Genomic DNA, 27,440 nt, shown 5'->3' with positions numbered 1-27,440 from the left:
CTGTTTCGTGCTTGAGATACTTAAACAGAAATGTCCCTTTGCAAAATTCTGCTAGTATGAAGTTGGCTGTGCTCATATCTTGGATTTTTTGGCATATACATCATCCTGTTCTTCATATAGAATAAAGGATGTTTTTCTGCATAAGTACAGGGTGATTCAAAAAGAATCACCCAATATGAACCAAGTCTATACATTATTTAAGTATTTAGCCTCAGCTTAGGAAGAATTTCCTGACAGTCATAGCTGTTCAATAGTGGAATATGCTGCCTCAGAGTATAGTGGAGTCTCCTTTGGAGGCTTTTAAACAGAGACTGGATAGCCCTCTGTTGGGAGTGCTTTGATGGTGCATTCCTGCATGGCAGGGGGTTGGACTGGATGGCCCTTTTGGTCTCTTCCAGATCTTACAGTTCTAGGATGTTAACATGGCTGGCTGTGACAAACCTACAGATAGGGGTCTCCAGTTATGTGGGAATTAAGACTGAGTTCCTGTTTCATACCTCCTTCACAGTGTGGTAATAATGTCTTTTATCTAACACAATAGGTTTTTGGAGCTCAAGCAAAACAAATTGATGTGTACCGCAGTGTTGTCTGTCCCATCTTGGATGAAGTACTTATGGGCTATAACTGTACTGTATTTGCGTGAGTATTACCGTATATTTTTATTTCTTCTTTTACATGCAAAATATATTCTTTAACCTAACATTATAAATTCCTTTGCACAGTTATGGTCAAACTGGTACTGGAAAGACCTTCACTATGGAAGGAGAGAGATCACCTAATGAAGAATATACATGGGAAGAGGTAAAATATGTTTTATGTTTTAATGACTGTACACCATTATTCCTCATTCTTATCCCTGCAGGCATGCTGGACAAAAGTGTCCAAAGATTATGTTGGCTGGGATGGTGGAAGCAGCTTACAGAAGGTTGCCTTATGCAAAAGAGAATCTCCGTATATGTATTCTGTAGAGGCAGTCTAGTAGAGTTTATTATCTAGAAAACCAATCTAAATCTCAGTGCATCTAACATAAAACAACATGAAGTGGCTTTTATCATTGATTTTAATATCTTAAAGGTTGTTGTACATACATGTCTTATTAACATTCTAAAGTTAAATTTCTAGATGCTAAAGAGCTTGTTTTTCTGCATTCTTATTGTAGGATCCACTTGCTGGTGTTATTCCACGTACACTTCATCAAATATTTGAAAAGCTTGCAGAAAATGGTACAGAATTTTCTGTTAAAGTATCTTTGTTGGAAATATACAATGAAGAACTCTTTGATCTTTTGAATCCATCATCAGATGTTGGGGAAAAGCTGCAAATGTTTGATGATCCACGTAATAAGGTAAAAAAGTAATGATAACTGTTTCTCCTTTATGGACTATGGATACTGAATGGAATACGTAACTTTGCATTTTGTTTTTATAGAGAGGTGTAATAATCAAGGGTTTGGAAGAAATAACCGTACATAACAAGGATGAAGTCTATCAAATCTTGGAAAGGGGAGCAGCAAAAAGAACTACTGCAGCTACTTACATGAACCAGTACTCTAGGTAAGAACTGTTTTTTGTTCTTAATAAGATGCACCTTACTTGCTTAATGTTGTTGCTGATTATGACAAGGAAAAAATCTTAACAAGTAAACCTTCAAGAAGGGGAGATATCAGTATGTTTGTAAATTACAGTGGGCCCTTGTTATACACAGGGGATCCTTTCAGGACACTCCCCCCCCAGTATTGAAAAAACCATGGGGACCTCAAGTTCTGTTGATTTTAATGGTGACATGCACCATTTTTTCCAGCCGGGCTTGCCATCCGTGTGAGTTCAAGTCCGCGGATGGCAAGCCCTGCGGATGCCGTGGGTGGACTGTATATACCAACTTTCCCCAAACCAGTGCTTTTCAGATGTTTTGAACTACAATTCCCATCAGCAACAGCATCACCATTGGCCAAGACCCTCCCTGTGTACTTATCTGAATTACAGGTTGAGTACTCTTATTCAAAATGCTTGAGACCAGGTGTTCCATATTCAGGATTTTTAAATTTAATATTACTTTATTTTATTTTTGGATTTTGTAATTCCTGTATTTGCAGAGAGAGAGAGAGAGAGAGAGAGAGAGAGAGAGAGAGACTGAGGATCTATGAAATTATGGGAGGTGTGGATTCCCATCATTTTACACATCCTTGCATCTCTCCCAGCCACATTGCTCTCCAGCCTCGCAAATACAGTACAAGTATGTACTATGGTACTTGTGTTGCAGCTCAAAAAATTTCAGATTTCCCTGTATCAGCAGGGAAGCCACCCACGCATTGGTACTCCTGTGGATTGCCCAACCCCATATTAGTTAATGGTGGCATGTGCACTCAGCTGCATGAATGTGGATGTGTGTATGTCCCAACCCATTGATGTATATGCGCTTGTGCTTCCATACTTTTCCCCATCCATCGCGGGCCTTGGAACCAAACCCCTGCATATAGGAAGGGCCCACTGCAGGATTTCAGAATTCTAGATAAAGTATACTCAACCTGTATTGGCTTCTAAGAATATTGCACCTTATACGAGTGTTCAGCATGTCTTCTGTTAGAAACTAGCAATGTAGCCTTAAGAATTTCAACTGATTTTCCTTGTTCGGTTAAGGAACTGAAAACAGGAGTTTTCTCACCCCCAAAATTGGCCAATTTAATCATTACTATGTATTGGCTTGATGAAAATGAATGTTAATCAGTTATGTTTTTAAATATTCACTAGTATTTATCTAAAGTTGCTAACTTATTTTGCAGTCGATCTCATTCAGTGTTCTCTGTCACATTACACATGAAAGAAACAACAACAGATGGAGAAGAGCTTGTTAAAATTGGGAAGCTAAACTTGGTGAGTATCAGTACATAAGGTCACACAAATGAAGATTATGTATAGGAGTAACAAAAGGCAGTATAGGATTGTATACAAAGTGTTGATTAAAACACTAAAAACATGTTAGGTGAAACCTCATTTCTAAATGGCCCTGGGATTAGCTTGTAAAGGGACATATATTGTATTACAGCAGCTAAATTAAACTCCCAGAAAAAACTGGATTTGGGAGGGAGGAAATCTGTGTTCCTGCTTCAAGTGCCGTTGACAAAAGTTTCTTCTTCCTGGAACACTTCAGATCTGATTAGTAGGCTGAGGGAGCGTGGTATTGATTGCCCTTCTCTTTATTTTTAAGTGTGATAAGAAAATACAGGCTACCATTGCTCATTACTATTTTGAGGGAAAAGTACTTCTATTGTAGGGTTTTCCCACAGCTGCCACAAATCCTTGAGGTTATCTTGCTACTATCTCTTCACCTCCGGTATTTCACAGACAGGAGTTGTCTTGTAGTTGCTGCTGCTGTTGTGGTAATAATTTCCAGCATGGTGGTGACAGTAACATTTTGTTTTTCACAGTAACTCTGTTATTAAATGTATAGTTACTGAATAGCTCCATAAAACACATAATCATTTCTTAGTGGTGGCAAAGGTGAGGATGTGCTCTCAAGCAATCCTGTGCAAAATTGATTGAGAAAGTTGTATATATTTGAGTCTCAGTGTTCCATAACTGTGAGGTGGTCCTTTTAAGATTAAGAATACTGACACAATTTGCTGTTTCTTAAACTCTCCACTAAAACTATCTGTCACAGATTTCAGTGTCTGGCTTTGGTCTTATTGCTCAGCTTTTTTGTTCCTCACCTGCCACAGCTTTGATGAAGTTTTTGCTCAGTTCTCAGTTAAAATGTGTTACTTTGGAATGCATACGCTCCAGAATTAAGCAGGCTTCATGGCATTATTTCAGCCTGTTCTAGAGGATGGTATCATGTTGTTGCAGTCATGATTTTAGAGGACTTGAAGTAATATTGTATCATCCCTTTGCAAGGGAGGTATGACTGTTGGAAGGTAGGATCCTCTCAACAATATATCAAGACCTTTTAAAGCATTTTGACAAGGTTTTTTTTCTAGCTGAAAAGCCTGGGAGGTTACCAAAATGTTTTCTTGGGTGAGTGCTGGGGTCTTTGGGGAGAATGGGGTGGGGGTGGGGTCTCAAGGACTGCACTGGATTCCTTAAGGACTGCGTGTGACACTATTTCCTACCCCACCTTCTCCATAGGTCTCTCAAAGAAAGATGCGCAGGGATTCAGAGTTATAATGTTGATTTTGTAAGCCTGGACTGGCACTATGCATTCGCTAAGATACTGAGCTGCAGTTCTCATCAGTACAAGCCGTCTTAAGAGATGATAGGAGTTGAATTTGCAGTCCAATAACATTTGGAGGACTGTCTTTCTATATTATATACCTTGCTATGAACCCTGTTCTTTACTGAGAGAAAAGGGATTGCACTTACTACGTAGAAAAGGAAAATATCACAGCATATGCTTAGGGGCTCTTTTACTATATCCAGACTTTGATTTTTAGATATCAGTATCACAACTCATCAGTGATTATAGCAGCTTACTGAGGTAATAGCATTCTTTGTACATAGGTTGATCTGGCAGGAAGTGAAAACATTGGTCGTTCTGGAGCCGTTGACAAAAGAGCTCGTGAAGCTGGAAATATCAACCAGTCCCTTTTGACTCTGGGAAGAGTCATTACTGCACTTGTAGAAAGAGCTCCGCATATTCCTTACAGAGAATCTAAGCTCACTAGAATTCTTCAGGACTCGCTGGGAGGACGCACAAAAACATGCATCATTGCAACAGTTTCCCCGGCATCAATCAATCTTGAGGTAAGATGCCTATCTTCAAACAGCTGATTAATTCAGAGGCACTCAGCTTCAAAGTTACATTTATTCTAGCAACTGGAGGGCCTTATGACCATTTCTTCATGGTTGGAGGCTGACTGTTAATTATTGCAGGAGATAGCGAGATGCATGCTAGAAACCAATGTTGTAAGATTGGCTGAAGGTTTGTAGTGGTAGTAAATAGAAATGGAATGCTGGTAGGATTGCAGTTGTTAATGAGGTAGTTAGAACATTTTTTAAAAACTCCTTAAAAGATAATCCTTCCTTTAATTGAGCAGCAGACTCAGATTTGGCCTCAGATCCAAGGCACTATGGGAGGTATGGTCAAATCAATCACCTTTCCTTTGATACAGACAGTTGTAAAAGCCATCCCTCCTCAAATACTTCATTTCTGAGGACCCCTTCCAACCCCTAAAGTCAGGCACTTAGAAGTAGGCAGGTCAGAGCTGCTTTCTGTGGGTGCTGCTGCCAGCTTTGTCTCTCCTTCATGCTCAGTATCTCCTCTCTGCATAGCTGCTGCCTTTTGCCCAGCAGTGATGTGACTGCACCATTACTGTTAGGAGGATTTCAGTGTTATCAGTTAAGTTAGGTTGTAGTCCTGGCTGTTGGTGAGAGTGGGGTACACTAAGGTTAGCTTAGTGCACTACAGATTGGGTTCTTAGTATGGAAATGCAAGCCCTCCTTTCTGAAATAAATATTGGTGGTGGATTCTTTTTAATGGGCACAGTTGCATATTTGTATAGAAGTGCAGAAACAGTAAAAAAAAAACCTGCTCACTGCTCACTTTCCCTTCTCTTGTGCAACAGGAAACTCTGAGTACTCTTGATTATGCTCATAGAGCAAAGAATATCATGAATAAGCCTGAAGTGAATCAGAAGCTCACAAAACGGGCACTCATCAAGGTTGAGTATACTTAAATTAAACACAAATTAAATCTTACCTGCTGCATTGCAGCTGGTATCTAATTTCAGTTATTTATAGTTCACGTTATTGGATTGTGTTTGCAAATGTATCAGTTACATTCCAAGGCTGTTGATATTTTAACAGGAATATACAGAAGAGATTGAACGCTTAAAAAGAGATCTTACTGCAGCACGAGAGAAAAATGGTGTCTACATTTCTGTTGAAAACTATGAGTAAGTATTGTGATCTCCCCCCCCCCTTTTTTTTAAATTATTTTCAAGTCTTTATAAGGTAGTCAAACATTACAGTGCATTATAACAACAAGTAGAACAATAACCACAGGATGTGATGTTACTCAGAGGTTGTTGCGAGAGTCCAGAGGCTGAGGGTGGTATGAAGGTTCATTTAAAAATTCAGTAAAGAGCCTCCAATCTTCATAAAAAAGTGTCCTGCTTTGAGTGTCCATTACAAAGTCTCATTGTAGTGGACAGTTTTTCTATTAACCACAGCTTCCATACCTTTTCGCACCAACCTTCAATTGACAGATCCCAATGTTTCCAACATTGAGCCACCTCAGGTCTTGCAGCTGTGATAAAAAAACAATCAGTTTTCTATCGTAAATACTGAGTAAAATCAGGGCTGGACAAAAGTACAGGGTTTGGCATGTAATTAGGTGCCAAAACACCTGTATCTTGGGGCATTCAACCCACATATGGATATAGGAGTTAGTGTCATTGCACCCTCCAGCAGCTCATTGGGAGACCATTTTTGATAGCAGGATGGTTAACCCATTTCGTGGAATCATTATCCTTGATCAGTTGTATAATTTGGCTTAATTGGAAGGCATGAAAGTAAACTTCAATATCTGGGACTGCCAGTCCACCATAGTTGGAGGCAGTGTGTCTGACATGTTTGGAGAACCTAGGTCTTTTTTTATTTAAAATAAATAGGTTAATTGCTGACTGCCATTTTGTAAATCTGGAAGTGGAGGGGGTCAATGGAATATTTTGGAAGAAGAAAAACAGGCGACAGAGAAAGAACATTTTGGCTAAAGCAATTCTGCCCAGATTGGAAAGTTTGAGTGTTTTCCATATTTTCAGCTTTTATGACATCCACTTGGTAAATGGATTGCAGTTCCTGGGTATCACTGTGGCCAGACATTCCACCTGGCTTAAACGCGGGAGGTGGATGCACATTCTAGGGCAAATATTTCCATAGCAGTCTTCATTTGGGGAGGATGCCTTGAAAAATATCCTAGTGAAGACTAGGGGAAAAAAGCAGGCAATGATATACTATTATGTCTAAAAAAGCAGACAGGAAGTCCACCTAAGATAAATTTTGAGTTGTTTTCCTTTCATTCCTCATGGGGTTTTGGCAAATCAAGGTCTTTAGTTCCTTCAGGTTGTCCTTCCGTCAGTCTTCTATCACTCCCCCCCCCACCCCACATCATAAGGAGAGTTTCAAGCCCCAAGAACTGAGGCAAACAGCAGTTCTGATGTTGAGGTTCTTTCAGTAGGGAGCAGACTCCTCCCCTTTTGGGATATCTGCACTCCGACACCCATAAACATGTGGATCTTATCCTCCTTTTCCCCTGCCAGTGGAATCAAATTCCTGCAGGTTCTGTCTTTTCCAGTTCCGAAGGGCAGTCAGTAAATGTATATCTGTGTTCAGGCCATCAGGCATCTCTTCCACATCAAGGCTACAGAACAGGTTCCTCCCTTGGGACATTTTTCTGGAGTTTTTTCATCTTTACAATTCTGAAAAGGAGAGAGGATATCAGGTAAATTCCAGACTGGAAGCACAAAAACTCCTGTGTTGTGCTTCAATGCTGTCACCCATTTGGGAGGATCTTTCTGGTTTCTACGGACCTTGCAGATTCCTATCACCAGGATTCCTCAGGTTTGCCTTCAGTCACCATTTTTTTCAGTTTCATGCTTTGCTCTTCAGGCTGGGCTCTGCCCTAAAAGTCTTTACCCTAGTAGCACACCCAAAACTGTAGGGCTTATACTTATTCATAACTGGGCAATTTTCTACTGACAGCCTCATCCTTTCAGGAACTCAAAGTGACCATGGATTGTTTACAGCCTCAAGCCTTTTTGGTGAACTCCAATAAAAGCCAGTTGGCTTGGTCTCAGTCCTGATCAACACACCCAGGGCCGAGATTTTCATTTCAGAAGAAAGGCAGTGCAGTTTTATGACAGAGGCTAAGGTGGTCCAATTAGATACAAGGTCATTGTATCTAATGTGCTTAGCCAGACTTCTAAATCTTATGGTTTCAGTGGTCCAAATCATGCCATGGGCCAGATTCCACTCCAGGAATTCCTACAGCCACAGCAGTCTCTAACTTCACAGCACAAGCACTTTTTGCTGCAACTTTCTCTTCAGGTCAGACTCTCCCTAGCATGGTGATTTTATTATTAATAAATCAAACACACACCAACAACAGAAACAACCACAGCCCTTACAAAAACATAGACAGTAACAAAGATAAGATAACTTTCTAACTGTAGTTTTTGGCTATTCTGTATAATTATGTATAATATGCAATCACTTTTACTAATTGAGGAAAAACTTTATCTACTTCCTTGATTTTATCCCTTTTTAGCTATTAATACAGTGGGCCCTTCTCTTATGTGGGGGATCTGTTCCACCACCCCACCCCACCCCCGTGCATAAAAGAAAAAACACATACGCTCGAGTCCCATTAGAAATAATGGGGATTGTGTCCACCATGGTGCATGCACCACAGGAGTGCGCCCCATTACTTCTTCCGGGGGGCGTGAGGCTTTTCCCCCAGCACGGCTTCCAAGGTACGCTGGAAGCTGCATATGACGCAGGCACACTGTAGTTTAACATTGATTTACCTGTTACTGGATCTTGATAATTACTACTTATTAAGGTCCTAGTATTTCATCATATTTCATAGTAATATTTACTTCTAAATCTTACTCCAATTTAGCTTTAAATAGTTCATCATGTCTGCCCAACGTTCAAGGCATGCATCCTGATGGCATGCAACGGGTAAACTGCCTCGCTCTGGTAATATGATGTCATGTTTAACCAAAGTAGCCACTGCTTCTGCAGTTTTTTCCTCAAATGCTTTGATTAATGACATTTGTAGGTCAGCCTGCTTGTTTCATTCATCATTACAAGATTGGCATGCTCAGGTCAGCGGATACAGTACCATCTTTGGAGGAAGGGTGCTGTGGGATGTGATCAGGGACTACCAAACAGTCCTACCCTCCTTAGAGGTATTCAGAGCTTGGGTATGTCCTAAGTTGTGTGGATTCCTCCTCTTGCCAACACAAAGAATGCCAGTATGAAGGTGTATTCTGGGTTATTGAGTGGAGGAATTACTCCTCTTGTCATGACTGTTCAGGTTTTGATATGGGGTGTGATGGTTTGGCGTTTTCCTCTTTCTAGTTCTGCTATTCTCTTGAGTTCTTTGGGTAGTAAGTGAGATGGCTGAGCAGGGAGGAGTTAACTACATTTTTGCATTGGCTATTGCAAGATCTTTTTTCTTCCTACCTGTCTTTGGGTGGTGATGGGAGAAACCCAGGTTTTGCAGATTACTCCTCTCAACAATCTAGAATGCGCCTTCACTGTAAGTAACCAATGTGGCATTTTCAGTAATTTTGGAATGTTGAATGTCAGTTGGAAAAAAGGCAGAAATCCAAGAGGAGGGAGTGGTATACAGGGTTCTGGAAGTGAGCCTGGCTGTCTGGAACTCTAAACAAGAGTGCTCCTGATAAGAGGTGATAAACTGGAAGATCTTACTGCAACTTTCATTTGCCTCTGCTTCCTCATGGTAGACAGGATGTATGGTAAAACAGGGTGTCTGAGAAAGACAGAACAGGTATCCCAGTGCTTGTTTGAAACCTAAGACACACAAAAGGATGAAAAATATTTTGGTTTTGTTTTTTTAAAATAATAACTGGATTTACAGCCACAGAATGCAGAATGTCTCTTGGAAAGGGGGGAGGGTGGGTTGGCCTCTAAACTCCTTATAGATTGTAGGAGATTGCAGTTTATATACTGCACTGTTTTGCAGAAGGTACCACTTGACTTTGTTTAATGAGCTGTCTAGGTAACATTCCTATATAGGAAAGCTGGCATAAGTGGAAAACATTTCTTTGTCTTTGTAAGACCTACATTATAGACCATGTTGTACTTTTGATTAACTTCAGTGTAAATTGTCTACAGATAAGGTTTAAACAAAAATGTAGCTAGCAATATGAGAAACTTAAGCATACTTTGGTGGAAACAAAATAGAAAATCTTATTGTAAAATAAGGTAGCTAGTTTTTTTGCTTTACTCTTTACAAATATTGCTTTGAAGGGAAAAGTTAATTTATTCACTGTTCACTATGTGTGTATTTTAAAGTGCTCTTCATGGGAAGCTGACAGTTCAGGAGGAACAAATTGCAGAGTATGTTGATAAAATTGCAGCGATGGAGGAAAATCTGAAAAGAGTAAGTTAACCCAGTTGTTGTTATCTTATTTTTTTTCCAGCTGCTTTTCAGAAAAATAAGGAAAGTGTAATGTTATGTTTCATTTCCAAAATTTTTCAGGCTGAAAGTGAGATATTGGAAGGATGACCTGAAAGGTAGCTAACATTATTTAGTACATACTGGGATGTAGTCCAAGTAGGAAAAGGAAAATAATGTTATTTTATTTACTTGACTGGTTGGAGTCAAAGTGATGTTTTCTTATTAAATTATTCTTATGATATTGTCTGCTGAAGCTAATGTAGCAGATAAATATAAATTCTTAACTAAAAGCATTTGCTTCCATTTTCAAGTGAGATGTGGGTTGTCTATGTTCATAGCTCAGCTAAACTCTAATTTATTTTAACTATGATGTAGTAATATAATTTAGCTTCATAATGGCTTTCAATCCTGCTTCTCTGGACAAAATGGATCCCAGTGTACCGTGATAAAAATGGTTGGTGAGCAACAAGGGTGAATACTCCTCATCCATTCATCGTGCCAGAAAAAGGGAGATGCAGAAACCTGCAGTTCCATTTAATAGCATTAAACTGTAGCTGTTAGCTTATGAACATGGTCAGTACATGGTGGCTTTTCTCTCTTACCAGATTCTTGATACCACCACAAATGCCTTCACCACGTTTGCCAGTGATATGTAAAGCTCCTATGTTGTACCTTAATTACAGAACTCTTCAGGAAGGGAGATGTCTTTGTGATGGCTTTAGAGAAGACATTGTATTGTACCATCTTGGATAGAGCTTCAGGGGAGAAGGAAAATGCTTTCCCAATACTTTCACAAGCATGGTGGAAGGAAAGATGACAAAATGGACTGGTACTATGTTTTTGTAGAAGGTAGAAGCAGACTAGCCTCTTGCGCTTGTTCAGCAAAGCCACCACCAATTCTTCCTTCATATTTTTCTCAATGCACAGAAAACTCAAAGAAGGGGTGCATTTTGTTTACCACCTGGCAAGGGTGTGTGTGTGGAGCCCTGTATACATGCTATTCAGGCAGATAAGCTTTTCTGCTACTCCAGCACCTCATTTACAAGAGTATAGTTTTTTTCTACAAAGATCATCAATTAGGAGAAGAGTGTGTGTCTCTTCCCATCAACTGAAAATGCTAAAGTTTATGTCTGTTCAGAGTGTTGTTTTAAAAATAAATAACTGAAGTAGCTAATGGTATCAGTATTGTCTTACATGGCTTCTTGTGGCCAAGCTATTTCATTGGTGTTGACTGTAAACTCTGTTTAAAATTATGCTAGTGAAATCTGGCTTAAAGAAGTCCGAAGATTAAATGTCTTTGCTTTTTTATTAGGTATTGGAAAAGCACATACCTTATAACAGATGTTTAGCTTTTTTTTTTAAGCAACAACACTGACTACATTTTGTATCTTTGCTTTTTAAGTTATCAGTCACTTTTGGGAGCTTGCCTCACTCTGCCAAATAGGGGGAAAAAACCTTTGTGATCAAGATCATACTTTTGGTATTACTCTAATTTATATTAATATTATTTTTAAAATACATTTTGACTGTTTTGGATTATCTTTAATAAAGGTCACGGAGTTATTCACAGTTCAAAAAAGTGAAATGGAAAGGTGCCAAATAGACCTACAGACAAAGGAAAAAGAACTGGAGGACACGCAGAAACACTTGGAGATAACCAAAGTTCGTCTTGTAGAAGAAGAGTATGTGTCATCAAATTTGGAGAATACAGAAGAAAAAACTTCATGGCACTGCTACCAAGGTAATGTGGTTCAATACCTAGATTTTTCCCAGCATTAGCATGGCTAATACGTTTACAGTAACTTGATAATAACTTACACTATTGAGCAGAATTTGAACAGTTGTTAAAATTCTGAATTCAGGTCATTAGTATGATTCATTTATGTATGTATATGTGAGAATCCACCTTGTGGAGACAAGGCTTGGACAGCCTCTTAAATGACACCCTCTCAACTTTGTCTTGGTTTTGCTCAGGTGGTAGGGCTGGCATTGGTTTGAATGTGTATAGAATATATCTGTACATAGGCCATACTGACATATAATGCTAAGCCATGATTTATTACTACATGACTCTGGACAATGGCTAAATGAGCGAACTTAAAATCTTGTTTTTAGACGGTTTGTTTACTAGAGTATCCTTTGTTTCATACATAATGAATGACAGGCCATAAATAATACAAATTAACTACAAATACTTGTTCAATTCCTTTCCTAGCTGCATGGGAGGTAATCATGGAAGTGAAAAGTACATTAGCCCAGTTTTGTTCCTGTGGTCTTTAATGTAGCGCTAAAGCATGGTCTAGCATTACATAAAGAGACTATCATGACTTCTTTTGGTCCCTGGGTTTAGTTTTTGGTATGGAGAGCATGATTTTTGATGCCATGCTTAATAGTGAAAGGCCAGATTTAAATTCAAGCCAGACTTTAATATTAATAGGAAATTGTTGGAAACTCAGGTGCCCAAGCAGTTTATGTCTTCCCTAATTATAAAACTAGACATTTTACACATGTATAGGGAATGTGTACATTAGGGGGCATGTAGAGCACATTCCTGCTCTGCCTCGACCTCACACTCATGGGCTAGACAACAGGTTAATGATGGTGCTTTCAGCTGCTCAAGTGGAGGGGTCTTATGCAACTGGGACTTGTATTGTATGGATGGAACCCCTAGATGTGAGCAGCTAATCATAGGTAGGCATTGCTCTTCAAATAACTGTGTTCAATGTACCGATATTGAAAGCAAGGCTAATTTATGCCTGTGGTGTTGGCAAGGCTAGCAGAACAGTCCCTCTCCTCCTCTGATATATTATGAGAAGTGTGTGAATAGGAATGTCCTGCACACTGGACGGTGGCTCAGTGGTTAAGATACTGACTCTAGTGATTGTAAGATTGGCAGGTTGTCAGTTCAAGGCCCAAGCATTGTGCGGGAGTGAGTTCCCATCACTAGTCCCAGCTTCTGCCAACCTAGCAGTTTGAAAACATGTAAAAGCGCAAGTACATAAATAGGTACCATGCTGGCTCTTCAGTTGAGTAACAAAGATGAGTACTGCCCCCTACAGTTGGACACGACTAAACAACATTGTCAAAGGGGAAACCTTTAGCTTACCTTTACTTTAGCTTCCATGTTGAGTGGTGCTGGAATGAAACATTTCACAGTGGGGACTGTTCAGCGGACAAGCTGCAAGTCCATTTTCCAAGAGGAGATGGTCTTAGCTCAGAATCTAGTATCAGCTAAAACCTAAACAAGTGTCAAGAACTGTCATCCATAATTTAGAATTGTTACTCCATGTTCAGGTTGAGTACATCAGCTGATTTCCCCCATTTTTGTAATCTGATACTTGATGAATGACATTTTCTTTCTTTCTTAGCTGCTTACTACAGTTGAAGAGACAACCAAAGACGTGTCTGGTCTGCATGCAAAACTAGATCGCAAAAAAGCAGTTGAGCAGTATAATGCAGAAGCTCAAAAGACCTTTACAGAACATATGAATGCTCTTTTTGAGGAAATGCAGAATTCTGTTAAGGAGAACTATTGCAAACAGCAGCAGATTCTAGACTCTTACGTCTTTTCAGTGGGTAAGTGCTTTTGGTTAACTTTGTGTGACAATAACTCAAAAAAGTACTTTTAGGATAGGTGAATCACCATGAAATCCTTAAGACATATTTGTTGCCTGGTGAAAAGAAACTAAATCAAGCAGTAACACCAATATTTGTCCTAGCAGGCGATCTTCTATCTGCCAGCTCTTCAGCTTTTGGAGTTACTGCAGCAACTATAGATGCAGCATTCAGCTCTGTAAAAGAAATGGTTTCTGCTGAAGTTTCCCTAGCTTCTGAAAAGATACTGAAGCAGGAGTCATTGACCTCTCAAAATAAAAATGACTTGCAGAAAGTGATTGTAAGTATATAAGAGCAATATATATTAAAATGACTGAACAGTTATAAAATTACCTTGATGATGAAACATTCTGGGTTTTTGACATGCAAACTTACCTGATCTGTAATAGATAATGGCATTCTTAACTGGGCCTGGAGGAGCCCAGTGTTCAAATGAAGCATTGCCTGACAGCTGGACTAGTGCTAGTTTAGCGTTGTTAATTTGGCAAAAGGACAAGGTCTTCAGACTTTTTCTTAGTTACTAGGGATAGTGGTCTGATAGAAGAAGCTAGAAAAGTATGTGGGGTGGATGTTCAGTCACAGCAAAAAGCCAAATAAATAAAGGCCATCATTGAAAACCTTGCCACCTCAGCTTTGCAGGGAAGGCAGATGATATCAGAATATGGAAAAGTTACTTTTTTGAGTACAGTAACCAAAATCTCCCAGCCAGCATCGTCCCTGTGAGCTGTAGCCAAAAGTAGCTTTAATATAGGCATTGTTCCTCAGTTCCTATACCTTGTAGAAGAAGAGGTGGCACTCAGAGCCCTCTCTGTGGGCACATGTGCCGTTGCCCCAGCACAGAGTTTGCCAGAGTTTGTTACTAGAAAGCCTGAGGGACACGGCCCTTGGCAATAAATAAGTGGGTTTTGGGTTGCAGTTTGGGCACTCAGCCTCTAAAAGGTTCACCATCACTGATGTAGAACCTTCAATCTGTGACTAACCAGATTTCCTGGTCTCTTGGGCTCCCAAGTTTTCAAAGACTGGCATTATCCAATCATCAGATCATAGTCTTCCTAAGGATCCCTTAAGCATTAAATCATCAAAAAAAAAAAAAATTGCAGGGGAGTAAATTGCAGCTTGATAAGTTTTAGGTTATTTGTTTATGTAATCAAAGCTGTAGTATATGTCAAGGTCATCTTAAACTATCAGCCAAATCAGATTATTATTAATTGCCAACTCACCCACTGTTTATACTGCATCTGTTGATCCTTCACACCAGTGAAGGGCGAACATCACTGGTATTTCAGGACTGGCTACCTGTCATCAAGCACGACCTGACATGACAAAGATCTCTTTCACTAAGTCCACTTGTCTTACTGCTGCATTTGTGTGTGTGTGTGTGTGTATCTTACTTGAATTTTATTGATGTTGTGTATCTTATTTTATTTTTGTTAATGCTAACTGCCTCAACTCCCAGAAGTATAACTCTTAGAAATAAACCTTTCTCTTAGCCCCATCATAGCACCATATTCATTTGCCAATACTGGATGCAGTTTTACATTAAGTTGGTACTAATACACATTTCAGGGCCTTAAATCTGTAAGGATATTCTTGTGGGTGTATTTAAAGGTCACTTACTCTAAGAGTTAAAGGCTGCCAATTGAACTAATCATTCTGGGAGAAGTATCTTAATTAATTTAAAGGTAGAAAAAAATCTCTGATATTTTATTCACATTTCTTGTTTCTAGGAAGAGCATACATTGGAACTGGACAGAGCACTTAGTAGTCTGTCACCTGTGGTGAAACTCGTGTTGAGTATAAATGCTCAACTCCAGAATAATTTAAAGAAACATGCATCCCTGGCAGAAAAGGTAACTAAAAAAACCTGTGTTTGCCCATTTGTCTTATTCATTTTATTCTAGTGAATTAAAGCAAAATTAAGGCAATTAAATATCTCTTTTGGCTTCATGAACTAATACACACCAGACTAGGATAGCTTTTAAAAAGCAAGTAAAATGTCAATGTATTTCTAAATGCTGATGTGGTGTCTTTTTCTGATTTAAAGATGATAGCCTATAAAGAAGAAATGACTGCCTTTTTCCAAACCCATTCTCTTGCTTTGAGTAAGCTACAAGAAGACAGTTCCCAAATGTTTTCTCAACTTCAGCATGATTATGAGAACTTGGAGAAACAGGTGGAAGTAGCAAAATGGGCACAGAAAAAGGTATGTCTTCTTTTAAGAGCACAACAAGGAATAGATCATGTCAGGTCTAAGTGGTGCCTGTCAAAATACTGATAATTGTTCATAGATTAATGGCTTGACAGCTTGTGGTGCACTGGTGAGAAGAGCTGGTTGTGTTGCTCTGCATTCCTTTTAAAACTAACTTTTAACACGGGCACAGAGATAGTCCACCTTTGCTTTATGATCACAGTTTTAACTTGGCTAATTTTTGCTAATCAGTTTTGTAACCTCTTTATTTTTCTACATTTATACTAGGGTACAGCCCAACTGATTGCTACTCTGAAGGACCAATTGAATTTGCTAGATCAAGAAACTCAGCAGAATCTGAGTGAAGTTTTAGAGAAAGGTGGAAGGCTAAAGCAGAATATTGCCACTGCACAAGACAACATAACTGTGTAAGGAAACAAATATCTTTGAAACACTACTCAATCTCCAGCAGATGTACCTTGTATAATTATCTACATCCTACCTAGTCAAGTTCTCAGACATAGGAGCTGTTTACATTTTTAAAACTTCAGTTCAAAAAATTTCAACATCCAGATATGTTTAAATGCAACATTTAGTCCTATCTGGCCCATTTATTTATTTTAATTTTTTTGTTTTGGTGTTGCATCTATTTGCTGTGAGTTATACAAAATTCAAAATGAATTGTTATTGGGGATGCTAATCATATATTTTGTTTTAAAAGTTAAGTCAAGGTCACTTCCAAACTATTATTAAATTGCATATTCTGATAGTCTGACACATTTTTGTTACTATGGACCCAGATATTTTATTTAGAATACGTCTACACTGCCATACTTGACAGCAACAAACACTGCCTTAAAAGGTTATTTTTGAATACATGTATATAGTTTGTGAGTGTGTGTGTATGGCGTGCCTTCAAGTCATTTCCAACTTATTTCTCTATTATTTGTTTAATATTATTTCTGACTTATTACCTATCATGGGCTTTTCTTGGCAAGATTTGTTTGGGGGAGAGTTGCCATTGCCTTACTCTGAGGATGAGAGAGTGTGATTTCCCCAATGTCACTCACTGGGTTTTCATGGGTGAGTAGATTTTAACTGGTCTCCAGAGTCATAGTCTTGGCACTTAGGCCACTACACTATGCTATCTCTTCTGTGTATGTTTAAGCCAATATATCCCTTGTAAAATGAATCCTGGAATGGAAGCTCTAAAACTTAGTGGTGTTAATCCACTTTAACATTTTATCTTTCCAAAAGTGCAGTCCTGTAAAGGTGGAGTCCTGTATACACTTACCAAGGAGTAAACCCCACTGAATTTTATGGTGTTTACTTGGTACTTGACCTCTTATTTGGTCGGGTAAAGGATACTTCCTTTGATATGAGCCTTCTCCGTGTAATAAGGTGGCCCAAGATAACTTGTTTCCAATGTTTCACACTACTGATGTGATTGCACTCAGGACATCTGTTTCTCAACTGCTCTTGAGACCCACGTGTCCTCCATTCTATTATTTGGGAGATCTTTTCCTTCTGTGGTTCTCTGTTTCACGTGTGAATTTTCAAAATATCACACACTGAAGTATACATTTACTCACAGAGAGATAGTAGGGATTGTACCCTGTAGGCATGGTTTGCACCTGCTGGTTAAATGAATGGTATAAGCCCATTGAATCAAATATTTTGATACATGAAATTCAGATAGCTTCTGGCTAAGCATTTAGATCTAATCTGTTGCTAAATCCCTTTGTATAGGCAAACCACTGGCCTTGCTACCGCTGCAGCATCCCAACACAGCATATTGATCCAGCCTCTGGATGGCTTTTCCCAAGAGATCAGGCAGTCCAGCAGTAAAAATGTTAAGCTTCTGTTGCAATCTACTAGACACTGTGAAGACTTCGGTAAAAGTCTGGAGCATGTGTGGCAAGAAACAAATAACTGGGGTAAAACTGCAACTTCAAAGATAATCTGCATGGTTGATCAACAGAGTTCCTTCCTTGACAGCAGGAAGGAACACCTACAGAGGATCTACAAGGTAAATCTGACTGATGACACTTGCACTGTCTAGAAGTAACTCTTTAGAGCAGAAGTAGGCAACTCATCACTGTCCAGGTGGTGTTGAACTACAATTCCTATCATCCTCAGCTGGCATGATCATTAGCGAAAGTAAGAAATGAAGAAATTTACAGCCCAACTGGCTTATAGCTAGTTACTACTTGCTTTTCACTTCTGTAGCTTAGTTTCCTCTTACTGTGTTCAATACACATGACCTTACCTTACCTTGTTTGATTGCAAGTATATGCTAGCACCACAAATATTATAATCTAGAAGGTAATTTCCAACTGTGGTCTCATTAACCCACTGAGTTTCCTATAATCTTTCCATGTACAGTGGTACCTCGGGATACGAAATACCCAGGTTACGAAATTTTCGGGATACGAAAAAATCCCATAGGGAATTATTGTTTCGGGTTACGAATGTTTTTTCGGGTTACGAAAAAACTTTTGGTGCTTTTTTCGGCTTTTTCGCACGGAATCGCGGCTTTTCCCCATTAGCGCCTATGGCAATTCGGCTTACGAAGGCTTTTCGGGTTACGAAAGCGGCCGCGGAATGAATTACTTTCGTAACCCGAGGCACCACTGTATTTTTCTAGTTGTAAAGGTTGGTTAATTCTTGAACAGTAAGTGTGGTATCCACTAAGAGCTAACTTCTGTTAGGGAAGGGTATGCAATGGTAAGGTGGACATTACCACTGGTTTTTTTTTACTGCTTCCTTTCTTTTTCTTTAACTTTTAGTCAAATGTATCTCTCTCTACACCAACTTTCACTCAGAGTTTTCATACTGCTTACCATTTAACAAAGAAACTGAAAAATAACTGTTAGTCGACATCCATTAGGGATTCTGTAGAACTGCATAAGCACGTTAAGAAAATAATTGTTAATGTAAGATGAAGCAAGGAGAAAGGGGTAATCTGTATAAAACCAGGTACTGCTGGAAACAATTTGACTTTCTGAAAAATGTACTCAGAAACCAGATTTACAAGCTTGAACAGTGGAATTCTACAAAGCATGTTTAACTTTCGGAAATGAATTCTTAGTTTTCAAAAGCTTATTCTTCCTTTTTTCCAAGCTATAGTTTGTGCATTTAAGAAAGGAGTTGCCATTGAACATGTTGTGCTATGTCCCCTAAAGGCCATTGTCTCCATTAAGCTGGCTATACATTTGTAATCATGCAAGTATTCAAGATGGATACATTTTTCTCTCCTCAGGGATCTGTTTTTATTTATTATAAATAATAAGTCTGCTTCCAAAAAGAATAGATTCATAAATGGCCACATGGGACCCTAGACTTCCTGTTTTAGACAAACAAACAAATTTTTGCCAGGAATACAGGTCTGGTTTCTTAAGATGTTCATCTTGCTTTCAGAATCTGGAAGATAATTGCAATGCATCAATTGCTCAAGTCACAGACCATGTTGACAGGCAAAAAGATTCTCAAGAGACGGTCCTCAAGAGGCTCCTTGACAAGATGCAGAATGATAAGAATGTGCTTATGAAACAGGAAGAGACGCTCCTTGAGGAATCAAAACATGGCTTAACTCGAGTTAATGGATTCATGAGAGATGAACTTAAAGTAGATGTCCCAACAGGTATTTGCTGGGAAACAATGAACCATGCAGATATTTTGTGTGTGTGTGTGTGTGCGCGCCACTTTAAATAAAAATTGAATTTTTACTCCTAAAGGAAATGTTGATTTATATGTCACTTAAACTGCTTTGGTTTTTTCCCCCAAAGGAACTACCCCGCAAAGGAAAGATTACCGTTATCCTATAACAGTTGTGAAAACAGAACCCCGAGATGTCTTGCTTGAAAAATTAAGGCAAAAACAGCGGGAGCTCAGAACTGCACTCGTGACTGCAGAGGTCTTGGATCAGGTAGTTGTGGAACTTACATGGAGGGAAAGCAAGCTTGCCTTAATTCCTTTTCCAAAGATGTGATACTGGGCAATAGAGACATGACTGACTCGCAGAATGTATAAATAGAAATGAAGTTGTCAAAAAACCCAAACCAACCAGTAAGCTTTAGAACAAAACAGTTCTTGGATTTGTGTGATGCTCCTGTAACATTTTGGTAGGTATACATTTAACTTGTAGGTGAGGTTTATATGTCTACTGTGTTCCCTAGGATTCTTTGATGGATGAAGAGGAGATAAGAGAGACCAATCAGAGCCTGTTGAGTGAAAATTCCTACCTTGATGCTAGTCTCTGTATTCAGACAAATGGTGGTGTGCCCTTCTTCCAGGTGACTTCCATATTTTCTTTGGTAGAAACAGAAAGTACAAAGCTACCAACTTTGTATTCTGGCAAGAATAACTATAATCAAGAGATATTTGATATGTAGGTAAACTAAAAATACAGATACAGTAATCTCATAATATACAACAGGAGTTGGGAAAGTAGAGCCCATGGGCCAGATGTGTCCCCTAGAGACCTCCCATCCCCCTTAATGAGGAGGGGTCATTTAGAGTGCCCACTATACCCTTTAGGTCATTCACCTGCCTATCTTTGACTTGGAACAGTTAATACAATGGGACTTACTTCTGTACTGTAGAAAAAAATAGAACTTGAGCATAATGTCTGAACAAAAAATCCACAGATGGTATGAGTTTGTAAAATGTTTTAGACAGGGTCATGTGAAGTATGGAATGTGGTGCAAGGATACTGAACATGAGTTTTGGAGCTTGAAAAATGATTCTGCATATGAGAAGTTTGGTGCAGAGTATTGCAAACTGCTTGTTCCCTTTTTTCTCAAGTTTGATGAAAAAAATTGATATGATTTTTTCCCTTAAAATTTGATTAAAATTTCCTTTTCTTCTTCCAAACGCAACCACTGTTGGCTTATAGCCCTCCAACTGATGGAAAACATAATATTTGTAGCAGATAAGATGCTCTCATCTGAATCCATGAGACTATCCACACATTAATAAGGATCAGGAACTGAATGCAGTGCTTCACTTTGACTTCAAACTGACCCACATGAAACATATTCAAGGGTAGCTGTGTTGGCCATATAGCAAAAAACAATAACACCCCAAATCCATGGAACAGTGATACTTTATTTGTTTGTTTGTTTGTTTGTTTGTTTTTGGCTAACCAAAATGCACAAAATACATAATGCAAGCTTTTGAAGCTTTACTGGCTTCTTCATCAGGCAAAGGTGTTAAAAATCATACAATATGACAGTGTTACAGACAGAAAATAGAAATTTTGCAAGCTAGTTAAAAAACAATTGTTATTGGAATCCTTGAGAATATCTACCTACCATTATAAAAGGCCTTTTGATCTAATCAAGGCCTCTGAAAGGTGGCATGGAATGGACACCAAGCTAATTTTTGGCAATTCCCCTTTTCCTGCTAGGGCAGCTGAAGTCTGTTGTCTCACCCCCAATCTCTCCAGAGGATTGGGGTACCCCTTGGAATGGCGTGGAACATAACAAATGAACATTGCATAGGAATAGGGGAGCAATCAGAAGATTGCCACCCACTCCATTTCATGGACAGAAACCTCTACTACATGAAAGAGCAAATAGAGACACCAGTTTGGATAATCCAGCTTTATATATGCAAAAGAATAGATGATAGAATGAACTGTAGTATTTCAAAAACTGCTGGTGATGAATTCTCTTTTCATTGGTCCCCATGTTGAAAAATTGTAAGTAGAAAATCAGCATAGGCAAAGAAACTATTACTGTGCTAAGGTAGTGAACAAACACTGAAATCATCCTGTTAGTATTAAGGAGAGCAGTACATTCTAATACCATAATCTGCTGAAAAATATGTATTTCTGTAGATAAATGAACAGAATGACAACACCATGATCCTTTTAAATTTCAGGTGTTTTGGCTGTGATATAAGTATAGTTTGAAGGACAGTGAGATATTTGTGTTTTCTACCTAGGCAGTGAACTGTGTGTAGAGATGTACTTTGCAGAATTATGACATCTCCAGAAAATGTAACTGGTAGAGAATATTTTAAGCACTGTTTAAAGTAAAATAATTGTCACTGATGCTCTTTTAACTTTGCAGCATAAAAGGAGTATCAAAAAGGATAAAGAGAACAAATTGCCAATCTTCCTGGATAAGACAAAGGAAGAGGATTCAGCAGATACATCGTTTTCAAAGTCAAAATATCCATTAAGAACCCAGAATTAAGATGTATATTTATGCTTCACATATTCTCCAGTCCTGCATAGTGTATCACCTTGAGCTCCATCTATATTGCTGTATATTGCTGGTGTCATATTTTCCCTGTAAAGAGATCTAGTAAATACCTGACTGCTTTTTTATACGATATGATTTCTTATTTTTTGCAGATTTTGAAATTTCATATTTCAGTTCTCTTAAATAAAGACCTTAAACCTATAGCACTGATAGGGATTTTATCCTCCCTGTGAAAAACTGATGGGAACAGAGGATTTCTAAACATGTCCAAAGGTATAACACCTTGTTCTATGTCTTCCAATTCTCTTAGACAAGATAATTGTGTAAAAGTACCGTATAAGCAAAAATGTGGTCTTCTAGATGTTGGACTGCAATTTTAATCATCCCTGACTGTACTGGCTGGAGCTGATGGCAGCTGGATTCTTCACAGCATCTGGAGGCCCATATATTTCCAAACAGTTTTATGATCTTGTAAAATAAAACACATTAAGGTATAAATTCTTTTTGGACCTGATTCAGCTTCATTGGGTGAATGAAGTGCCATAGTACACAAAGTCATTGTGTTGGGTCCAGACTTAATTATCTGAAAGACCTGTTAGTCTAAGCAAGACTGACTGTGCATCCAATCAGTACAGTAGTTTGGTTGTAAAGTCCCCTGGCTTAACAGATCATGGTTAAGTTAAAAGTGACTGTTGGTCTTGTTAAAGTTTGAATTAAACTAAACTTTCTTATTGCATCCAAAGTAGATCTCTCTGATCTTGGTTAATGGAAGACATTAAGCCATAGCTCTCTGTTTTGAACATAACAGGAAATGGGTTTAACTAGAACAGGACTGCAACATAAAGCTAATGTGTTCAGGAAGCTGGCATGTGGTCTATTATCCCACAAAATGTGGCCAGAGGAATTTTTTATTGATGCAAGAAGGTCAGAGCTCATTCATTAGGACAACTTCCCCTTGGAACTATCAATTTGATAGTATATCTGTGGGCACATTACTGTATTTATAGATTATCATGGCTCTCACTGTTTGCATATAAGCCATGAGTTGACAAAGTATGACTCGTGTATTCCATGTAGTCCCCAGTGTGGCCCATGCCTCACAATCATTTTTTTTTATTTTTATTTTTTTACTGTAACAGGCATTCCTTCTAAAAATAATGGGTTCCCCTTTCCCTAAATTGTTTAAGGCTTGGGGGGCTCCCCTTCCCCAAACTGGAAGCGATTTCTTATCCTGACATAGCATCAAAAACCTGGCAAAATTGCTCCTCACCCCTATAGGATGTCAGATTTTTACTTTTTGGTTGGGAAGGTTCACCTCTTAGGCCAAGTAGAGGAGCCATATGTGGCCTGGGGATTTTCCTAGTAACAAGTAATTCAATTTTGACAGGTCTTTGAGTGTGTCCTAATTTCATAGAGTTGTCATTTGTCATCAATAAATTCAGGTATTATCCATTTGTGGACGCACTCCTAGTCAATGTCCATCTTTAAGGAAGGTTTGAAAGAAAGCAAGATTTATTTAGCTAACCATTTTGCTTCACGGTCTCTGATTAGCACAAATGGGTTATCCTGCGTCTGCACAGTGCCTCTGTCAGAGCATTGTAAATCATTCTGAAGAATTCTGGCAGTAGCCCCATCCACCTCTGGCAGCGCTTTATAAGCGGGTTCTTTCTTAAAACCGCAGTGGGAAGGGGCTATCCAGACTGCACCCTTTCTAACCTGCAATAAGCTACTTCAGCTTTTGCTGTTTGACTATGGAGTACCAGCTAGTTTGTTCAACCAAACTTCTGCATCTATCTACTCATAACTTCTTCAGCTGAAATGTCAGCACCTTCTGCCCAAGAAGCATCTAAGCCCATTTCAAGGATACAGAACCCAAGAGATGTTCCCCTCACTTCCAGCAGAGGTAGCTGCAAAAGGAAAATCATCTATCTGCAACTATAGGAAACTGCAAAGAAGGAGGAGGAGGAAACATTTCTGAGGATCGCCTCATATGATTCAGCATCCTATCAGGAGATGCCTGCCTTTTTCTCAGATCTTAATTTCCCTTGATGTCATTCCACCTCATTCTAGCCCTATTCTGGAGAGAATGGCTAGAGAGATGGACATGCCCTCCTACAATGAAATCCAAATCATTAGGTCCTACTCATAATGGAAGTTTGTGGACAATTGTTTTTTCTCATGGAGGTTCACCATGAGGTCCCAGATGACCCTGAAAACTATAGGCACCAAAGTCACAGTGTGTTGAGGATGACGGATCCATGATCTAACATTCCCTCGCTATTAAAGTAGAAAACTTTGAGAAGAAGTGGGTCCTGAGAAAACTTGGTCTCAGTTTCAACATTTCCTGTATTCGCTCTTTTATAGAGATTTAAGACATTACCATTATTGATAAGACCAGATACTGTATTTGTGCAATCCCCATTATAGATGGGAACTATTACAATAATCATGCGGCTTATGATGAGCACTACAGAAAGCACCCCCCCCCCCCATTTCTTGCCTTAGTTGCTAGCCCCTCCCTATATCTTTGACTTGATGCATTGCACAGCCATGGACATAGACCATTCTCTTCTGCATATGGAGACACCTCCCCTTTCTCCATGAGTGCTGGTACCATCTCCATAACCAGCCAATGAACTTATTCAGCCTCTGATCCAAACCATCCCAGTTGTCACAAAATGAGAACAGTTTTCTTTCAATCTGTGCTGGTGTGACACTATCCCTGTTCAGAACCCCATTACATCTCCACTTTAGCTTCCTAAAGAGGTTGACAAAGAGACTTCTGCAGAGTCATTGGTGTAGGCATCAGGTCATTCAGCACTGTAAGATCCTTCCACTTCTTTTGACACCCTGGTAGGAAACTGCCTCCCTGTCAAACCTTTTCAGAGCAGGGCTGCTCTGATGGGAGGAGGGTTGAACTTCAAAACTCATCCGGCAGTCATCCCTGTGTTTCTGATGTGGAAGGTGATGTAGTACTTACTCCTCAAACTCCAGCCAGTTTTCTCCACTTTAAGGAGGATTGAAAATCTACAAGAGCAGGAAGAGGATTGCACTATATTTTGGAAGCAGCAATCACCAAATTCAATCATAGTTGAAGTAGTTCAATCTTCTAAAGATGTCCATGTCGCTCTGGCCAATAAACAGGGTTGTAAGACTGGTGCCATGGCCCACAAGACTTACTCTGCATCAGCCTTGTGGTTAGGCTAGGAAACTACCAAGAATTTGGTGTGCTACCAACAGTTCCTCTGGGAACTACCTTGATTATCTTTCAGATGATAAGAGAAGGCAACTTGAGTTTTCCAATCTGGGGCATATAATGTAGCAGTAAAGAAAATTGCCATAGCTAAGCATGGAGCAGACTAGTACAAAAGCCATGGCTAATGCTATAACCCTTCATAGAAATACCTGGCCCTGTTCTGCAAGTCTTACCCAAGAGCTACCATCAAGAATCTCCCTTTCAAAGAGCAAAGGCTGTTCCACTCATCTACAAATGAGAAACTGGAACACAACCAGATGATATCCACTGCTAAAAAGTGTGGCCTGTAGTTGCAACCTGTCCAGCAGTCCAAGTTGAAGTTGTATTAATTCAAGCTATTACTCCCTAAACTATCTCAGTCCTCTCATCTCTGCTTCAGGATGTGCTCCCAGGGCTCTTTTTCCTGTTGTTTCTATGGCCAATTGAAACACCATTCTTCTAGCAACAATCCTCCACATGTCTTCAAAGGTTGTTTTTGACTCCCCTTGACAAGGTGCTACTGGTTTCTCCACTCCATTCCAGAGCTGGCTAGCACCATTCTTCTACAGGTGGACCACGGCCACTCTGGATTCATGGGTCCTTTATATAATTCAACAAGCTTAAACAAATAGCTCTTAGTCTACTCGTTCTTTCATGAGGCCCTGCAAGATGTCTATCTCACCATTTCCTTTCTTCACAATCTGGGCTTCATGATAAACTGGGAATCAGTGTGACAAGGCCAGATCCTTTCAAGTTGCACTGGGACTTATGGTCCACAGACCACTTCAACTAAGAAAGGCACAGTCTCTCAGTATCTCATTTGGTGTGTTGCTTTCTCGGCTGGTAGACTAATCTATCCAACATAATGAATGGGATGGCCTTTGCTACCTGCCTCCATTTCTGCTGTTCACATCAGTCACATCTGCTTATGAGGAACACCACTTCATGTTCCCAGCGATTGTTCAGGAAAAAACCTTTATTTTGTTTGGGGCATTCTTATACTGTATGCCTTTCCTCTCTTTCCCCTCCTCACCAGAATCATCACAAAATAGAAGACAAGACAGACATCACCATGATCACCCTGTCATGGCCCCACCAACCATGGTTCTCCACTATCCTCAGTTTGTCTGGTGGTTACTTTTTCCATTCCTTGAGACAGCCAGATCTCTCTATGAGTCAAGGCGACATACTCTACCCACACATTGCCACTCTCAGGCTAATTGCTTGGCTACTTCATCCTCCTCTGTCCTGTCCTCTGTCTATCAAGGAGGTGATATCCACTCGCTGCAAGCAATCATCAAAATGTTATTGTGCATCCAAGTAGACCTCCTGTCCCACCTTTCTGCAGAATGAAGATATTGCACCTGATGACTTCTCCCTCAGACATGTCCTTCAATTCCTGGTGTCTCTGTGGTCTAATAATCTCTCCCACTCCTTTTTGAGCAGCTACCTTTGCTCATTCTATCCCTTGGTTCTTTCCTCCTTTATGCAGTTATCTCCCTCTGATCTTGCGCACTCCCTCCCTACATTGGACATTATAAAAGCATTCTTATTCTATGTCAATTGAACGAAACACTTCCAGAAGACCCTTTGTCCATTTGTTGCAAAAAGAAAAAGGCAATCTTGTATAAGCAACTCTCCCACTGGGTAGCAATTTACCTTTCTGGGAAACCCCTTCAGTGAAGGGTTAAAGTTCATTTGACTTGAGCAACAGCCACTTTGTGGGCATATCTCAGAGGGTTTCTTCTAGAACTATGCCGTACAGCCATATGGTCACAGCTACTGATGTTTCTATCTCAGTATAGACTGGATGCTCAATTCTGATCTAATGGGGCTTTTGGCAGGCAGTTCTGTCATCAGTCCTGGCATGACCCATTATCCTCAGTGAATTAGCTTGCTGTTCTCCTATGTGTGTGAGTCAGAGACCACAATGATGAACAGGTTACCTCCTTGTAATTGATTTGTCAGTTTTAGTGGCTTCTGAAGATCTTTTTGTAGGTGCATAGCAACACCATACATGTGACTGCACAGATGACCCACTCGTATC

At 39.5% G+C, this 27,440-nt stretch overlaps 1 protein-coding gene across 1 annotated transcript in view; it reads left to right on the top strand.

The window, feature by feature from the left end:
• KIF11 (kinesin family member 11) overlaps window positions 1–22,288 on the top strand; it is a 28,030-nt gene extending 5,742 nt beyond the window's left edge. The window contains 21 exon segments of the mRNA XM_042459261.1: window positions 542–639; window positions 723–801; window positions 1,160–1,345; window positions 1,429–1,553; window positions 2,780–2,870; window positions 4,494–4,736; window positions 5,558–5,653; window positions 5,799–5,887; window positions 10,038–10,125; window positions 11,695–11,859; window positions 11,861–11,884; window positions 13,512–13,719; window positions 13,866–14,038; window positions 15,486–15,608; window positions 15,803–15,961; window positions 16,235–16,374; window positions 17,696–17,975; window positions 19,367–19,589; window positions 19,735–19,874; window positions 20,125–20,241; window positions 22,024–22,288. Of these exon segments, the coding sequence (XP_042315195.1) occupies window positions 542–639; window positions 723–801; window positions 1,160–1,345; window positions 1,429–1,553; window positions 2,780–2,870; window positions 4,494–4,736; window positions 5,558–5,653; window positions 5,799–5,887; window positions 10,038–10,125; window positions 11,695–11,859; window positions 11,861–11,884; window positions 13,512–13,719; window positions 13,866–14,038; window positions 15,486–15,608; window positions 15,803–15,961; window positions 16,235–16,374; window positions 17,696–17,975; window positions 19,367–19,589; window positions 19,735–19,874; window positions 20,125–20,241; window positions 22,024–22,149 (2,973 nt within the window). The 3' untranslated portion in view covers window positions 22,150–22,288.
• The last annotated feature ends 5,152 nt before the right edge of the window (window positions 22,289–27,440 follow it).

This window comes from Sceloporus undulatus, chromosome 3 (assembly GCF_019175285.1).
Source record: "Sceloporus undulatus isolate JIND9_A2432 ecotype Alabama chromosome 3, SceUnd_v1.1, whole genome shotgun sequence".
In the NCBI taxonomy this organism is placed as follows: domain Eukaryota; kingdom Metazoa; phylum Chordata; class Lepidosauria; order Squamata; family Phrynosomatidae; genus Sceloporus; species Sceloporus undulatus.
This window is presented reverse-complemented; position numbering and strand designations above follow the sequence as displayed.